Below are 6312 nucleotides of genomic sequence, written 5' to 3'. Positions count from 1 at the left end.
AGGCTCCTTCTAGATTTGAGTATTTAAAGATTCAAATAAGTAATAGCTTTTCCCATTTATAATAAATGAGGTGATTCTATGATTGCATTTATAATTTGAAAGATTAAAATAAAAATGATTTTTTTTTGGGAAAGTAACATTTGAAGTGCACTTAGATTTTGCGACAAAAAAAAAGTACACTTAGATTTAAAAAAATAATAAAAACAGAGAAATTATTGAATGATGTTTAAAAGATTATTGTTTGACAAAATAAATCTATAGCTGATAAATAAGAAAACAATAAATTTATAATGCAACGCTTACATTTTATTAGTTATTAACAATTTTCATTTAACAAGTAATAAGATTACTCTTTTTAAATTATTTTTTTTAGGTTGTTTGCAATTTTTATATGAATATTAACAATATTTTATTAGTTATTAGTAACTTAATAACTTTTGTTTAAGAGGGGCGGGTGATTTACAACTTAGATATGGGTATTGATTATACTCATTTCTATTCTTATTATAAGTTTTAAATAATTAATTTATGAATAACGAATAATTAGTTAAAAAGTAATAAATAGGTTAAAAATATATTTTTGTTTTTAAATATGTCTTTATAATAAATTTAAAAATGAAAGAAAATGTATAGAGAAATGTGATAAGAGAGTGTGATATTGGAGAGAAAATAAATAATTAAGGCTAAAATTAAAAAAATATGTTAAATGCTTAAACAACCTCTAAATTGAAGCTTATAAAATGAACCATACACCTCTCCAAATTTAAAGCTTATAAATAAAATTGGAGGGAGTATTTCATGAGCTACTTTTTCGGTATTTGATATAAAACCTAATTAATTAATTTGAGTAAATTAATAATGTTAGTTAAATTAGTTAATATGATATAGTTTTTCTAAAATATCTAATCATCTTTCTTAATTTATTCCCTTCCTCTTCTGTTTGATTATTATTGAAAGAATATCAATAAGTTAGTTTGAAAAAATTAATAAATATATAAAATAAATCTTACATATAAGATTATTAGTGTTAACAAAGTGATTTACACCTAAGTATTTGAAAAATAAAGGCATTTATATCATTTGGCTTCTATTTCAAATTACCTATCATTTATGACATTTTCAACTCTTAACTTCCCAATTGACATTTCAAACTTCTTTTTCCGGCATTTTCTCTACATATTTTTTTTTATTAATTATCACACATTGAATAAAGTATTTATTTTATTTCCTTTTTTCAGGCTCTTATATTTTTCCCACCCATTCTCTCTCTCTCACTCCCCAATTTTCATAAAGATATATGAAAATATATTTCATATATTTATTACATTTATTCAATTTTAGAATGAATTGACATATATATCTCGTAGCATATTAAATTAGTCTTTTATGGCTAATTGTCATTTCGCCGAACAAAAAGTAAGTTTTCAGGCTGGTGCGTGTTGAGAAGAAAGGAGGAGAGCGGTTAAAGAAAAGGAGCTATTCGACCGCATAAACTAATCACGGGCCAACCAAAAACCCGTGGATAAAGCTTTCTTCCACTTGAAGAGGGTGACAAACCAAGGAAAGGAACGATTAAACACAAACCATGATCCCCTGGGCCCCAAAAAAAAAAAAAAGAACAAGAACAAGAAAACGAGATAAGATCCCCGGTTTGACCAATGAAAAGAAATGCGATTGACAAAACCGGACCGGTGAACTGCGGTCCCGTCATTCCTGCATCAAGCGCCCGGAGCCGCATCCTTCACCTTGCTTTGCAAATACCCGCCGTATTCCCTAGCGTAATCCTTTACATGGCTCGCCGTGTCATAAATCCGGTTCCGAGCATAGTCGATCCGGTCCGAACCGGGTGGGTTCAGCCCCCGGAAGTATCGGTACATCCATGAGAGTACAGCGACAACGACGACTCCAAATCCGCACATGGACAAGAAACCCGCAAGGACGATGAACAGAACGGCTGCGACCGGGACCCATATTGGACTCGATACGATTATCAGAGGCGCAAAGAAGATCAAACCCAGAACGGCACCAGCGACGGTTAGGCTCGTAAGGAGGAGCAAGACGGATCCGGTGATTAAAAGCGTCAAGACTCCTATCAATTGGATGGAGTTCGGGACGTGCTCATGAAGTCTTTGAAGAAATGTGGATGAGTTATAGGGAGGAGCAGTGGCTCTCTGATGGTGGACTGAGCTTGCAAAACCGTCAGCCATGATGGGAAGAGCCGAAGGTCTTTGGAGGAAGAAACAGGGGACTGGTTAAGGCGGAAAAGAAGAAAATGTGTTAAATGGGACAGATGGGAGAAGGAGGGCCCTGTACTGGGGACACGCAAGGGTACACGTGGAGGACGGATTCTCGGGTTTGAGACCGACTCGTTCTTTTATAAAAGGGATTCTTCTGTATCCAAAAAAAAAGAAATTAAGGAAGGATTGGTACAGGGCTCTAGCGTAGACAAGGACGGCAGCCTAGCGATTTGATCAAGCCATAGATCCTGTTCAGCTTACCGCATAGGTTCATGGCCAAAATAAATCATGATAGACTCGGTTATGGAATCTCATTGGAGTTCGTTCCGTTCGATCTATCAGACTATCGCGACTAGATTTTCTTTGTTCAATAGTGTTCTCTATCGAAATAACTGAAGATCAATGCGGCATGGAAAATGAATTGAGAGAAAAAAAAATTGTCAAATAATCTGACTAGATCAGAGCACCAAAGCTTAAACGCTTCAACATGAAGGAAGCAATAATGATGATCATGTACTACCTCATTATTTTGATTTTTATTTTGTTTATAAATATAAAATTTTAATTCATTTTATTTCTCTTTTTTTTTTAAGATAGTCATTCTAATAATAGTAGTTCTAACTAATAAACTTAATTAATAAGGATATTTTAGAAAAGACAATACCTATTTAATACAAATAATTTACTTAACTTATATTCTTAATCTACTCAAATTAGTTACCTAACTCTTATATTTAGGACAGGAGATAATATTATATTTTCCCATTCATTTACATTCAAAACGGAATATGTAATGTATCAACCTAAAAAATCATATAATATATGGAAGCAGTTTTAGTCCTGCGATTGGCACTGAAAGTTAAAACGGCTATAGTATAAACATCGGGGGGGCGTAATATGAAGTCTCAACAGTCAAATGCTGTCTAACTTTCCAAAATGATTTCATGTAAGCAGCCTGTTGCTTTGTTGGGAAATACGTGTTGAGGAAACTGGAGGTGTGTATCAGCTAGGTCCGAGTCGTGCCGGCAAACACTGTCCTTAAGAGTTATTCTGCTATCGTAGGTAAACGTGAGTGCGGCACTCCCTAGGATTAAACGAACCCTTCCTGCAGAAAACAGGATGACAGAACAGTAGAAAAATATAACCCAGCACCACAGAAACACAGAGAGGGAAGAAGAGAAATGCAGAGGAGGAACAGATGCTCGAAAGTTCAAGAGTGGGGTGCAGAACACACTGTCCTGGACCGCTTTATATAGGCCTCGGGGACCTAACCATTGGGCACCATCATAAACACGATTAACTCGTCGGTTTCATACGTTACTGCATTAATCTGTAATTATACTGTCGGTTATGAACGTTGGGTACATTTAAGAAATAAATTTCGGACGTTACCAAACATTAACCCATGAGAAACAGTTTAAGGATTAATGGAGGATTAATCACGGTTTGAAAACTCCCAACATTCAGTAACCTTCAGCTGTTACAAAAATAAACGGTCAAAAGAAGTATTTTCTGATAAACTCTCTTAACATCATTTTATAATTTAATTTTGCAAAAGTGATTTACAAAAGGTGCCCGGTATTGTTCTAATTCGCGCGCAGGGGGGAAATCGCCAGTTTTCAACTGCGTTTCCCTCCTGGTAGGCTGTTGTTGCGTGCGCGAGACCCTCCTTCTCCTCTAGCCCATTTACTAGCCCAATAATGTGTGATAGTATTTATACACTTGAGTTCCCTCTCTCTTGGGCAATGTGAGACTTCACTTTTGACACACCCCTTTACATACACAACAATCCCCCACATGTGTCAAAAGGGAATACGTACAACTGAGTTACACATGGATATAACCATTTCGAGTCTAGTGTCTTTCAGACTATGAACCAGATCTAGACCAATAATACTTAGCACATAGAGATGTTAGTGAAGCCTACTTCTATGAACCAACAGCTCTTAGTATGCGTTAGAGGTATCAAGAGTCAGATTATACCCCCACAATTTCTACTGTTTACGACGGTTTTGCGCGTTATGACGGCCATGCGCGTGCCCAGTTCTTAACGAATGCTCTAGAGATTTTGCCACGATCTCATAGGAGCGGCCCTACTCCACATTCGTAGAGGTGATTTCATCAAGTGTACCTGCAATGAGCACACCATCCCGTGGGATTATGAAATCATTAAGAGTTTTCACTCAGCCTCGCTAATAAATGCATTCTAGCACTTTCTCACATCATAGGAAGGGACTATGAATTTACAATAGTGCTAGCAGAACTAACAGACGATTTGTTTTTCCCATATGAACCTTCTTCATGGGGTCTCTAATTACAAAGGTTGGGTTTCCATCATTGTTAATTTCATGTTGGCTTAAGTCCCATTCCCCTCGATGTTTCGATAATCTGTTTTTTCCCCAGGGGTTTCGTAAATGGATCCACCAGATTCACTTCTGATCTCACAAAATCGATTGAGACTACTCCGTCTTTGAGCAACTGCTTTAGAATATTATGTGTCAATCGTATGTGTCTACTTTTACCATTGAAGGTTTTGTTTTTCACTGTAGCTATTGCAGCTTGGTTATCGCAATGCAAAGACATTGATGGTGGTGGTTTTTTTCCCAATGGGATATTAGCCAAGAAGTTTTTCAACCACTCAGTCTCTGTACTAGCCAACTCCATAGCAATTAGCTCTGAATCCCTCGAGGATTTAGATAGAATGGTTTGTTTGGCTGACCTCCATGATATTGCACCACTGCCAAGAGTGAATATATAACCACTAGTGGATTTGGTCTCCTCTAAATCTGAGATCCAGTTAGTATCACTGTATCCTTCTAATACAGCGAGAAATCCACTATAGAGAATACCATAACTTATGGTACCTTTCAAGTATCTCAATACTCTTACCAAGGCTACCCAGTGTTCACTGCTTGGACAGTGAGTATACCTGCTCAATCTACACACAGCATATGCTATGTCTGGCCTGGTGAAGTTCGCTAAATGCAACAGACTCCCAATGATCTGTGCATATTTAGATTGAGCAACTGGTTCCCCTTTATTTTTAAACAAACTCACACTAGAGTCATAAGGAGTACTCAACGGATCATCATCACATCCAAATTTTCTAAGAATTTTTTCAACATAGTGCTCTTGAGATAATAAAATGTCATTTTCAGTTTTTGTTATTTTAACACCCAAAATAACTTTTGCTTCACCCAGGTCTTTCATATCAAAATTAGAAGCAAGAAAACGTTTAGTTTCAAACACAACATCTGGACAAGTACCAAAGATCAGCATGTCATCCACATATAAGCAGATAATCACACAGTCATTGTTCACAAGTTTGGTATAAACACACCTTTCTACCTCATTAGTAGTGAAACTGCCATTAGTTAAGACTTGATCTAATTTTTCATGCCATTGTTTAGGCGCTTGTTTTAGGCCATATAAAGATTTCACAAGTTTACAGACTTTGTTTTCTTGCCCATGAGCAACGCACCCTTCAGGTTGTACCATGTAAATCTCTTCTTCTAAATCACCATTTAGAAAAACTGTTTTAACATCCATTTGATGAATAAATAGTTTATGAATTGAAGCCAGAGCAATAAGAATTCTTATAGAAGAAATTCTTGTTACTGGGGAAAAAGTATCAAAGTAATCAATGTTTTCTTTTTGTGTAAAACCTTTAGCTACTAGCCTCGCTTTGTACTTATCGATAGAACCATCAGGAAAATATTTTTTCCAAAAAACCCATTTACAGCCAATTGGTTATGCTCCTGGAGGCAAGTCAACTAAAACCCAAGTTTTGTTTTGTTTTAAAGAATCAATTTCAGCTTGAATTGCTTCTTTCCAAAAAGGTGCGTCTGGAGAAGAGGTCGCTTCATAAAAATTTCTAGGTTCATCTTGTACTAAATAAGTGTAGAAATCATCTCCAAAGGAGGTTTCCTTTCTTTTCCTTTTACTTCTCCATAAACTTTCGACTACGTTTTCATTTGAGTTTTGCTCAGAAGAATTTTCAACAACTCTAGGGATACGCTCAGCTTTCAAAGGAAAAATGTGTTCAAAAAATTCTGCATCTTTAGTTTCAATAATG

At 35.9% G+C, this 6312-nt stretch overlaps 1 protein-coding gene across 1 annotated transcript; it reads right to left on the bottom strand.

The window, feature by feature from the left end:
- Positions 1-1497: 1497 nt before the first annotated feature.
- LOC114721919 (oleosin 1) lies at positions 1498-2207 on the bottom strand. Its single transcript, XM_028907813.1, has one exon. It carries the CDS (start codon positions 2205-2207, stop codon positions 1719-1721), a length of 489 nt encoding a protein of 162 aa, XP_028763646.1. The 3' UTR covers positions 1498-1718.
- Positions 2208-6312: the final 4105 nt, after the last annotated feature.

This window comes from Neltuma alba, unplaced genomic scaffold, assembly GCF_004799145.2.
Source record: "Neltuma alba isolate B1F8T4 unplaced genomic scaffold, ASM479914v2 tig00012074_pilon, whole genome shotgun sequence".
NCBI lineage: Eukaryota > Viridiplantae > Streptophyta > Magnoliopsida > Fabales > Fabaceae > Neltuma > Neltuma alba.
This window is presented reverse-complemented; position numbering and strand designations above follow the sequence as displayed.

Bases quoted from the DNA above. Each gene is read 5' to 3' on its own strand.
- LOC114721919 (XM_028907813.1), bottom strand. From the start codon at position 2,207: ATGGCTGACGGTTTTGCAAGCTCAGTCCACCATCAGAGAGCCACTGCT.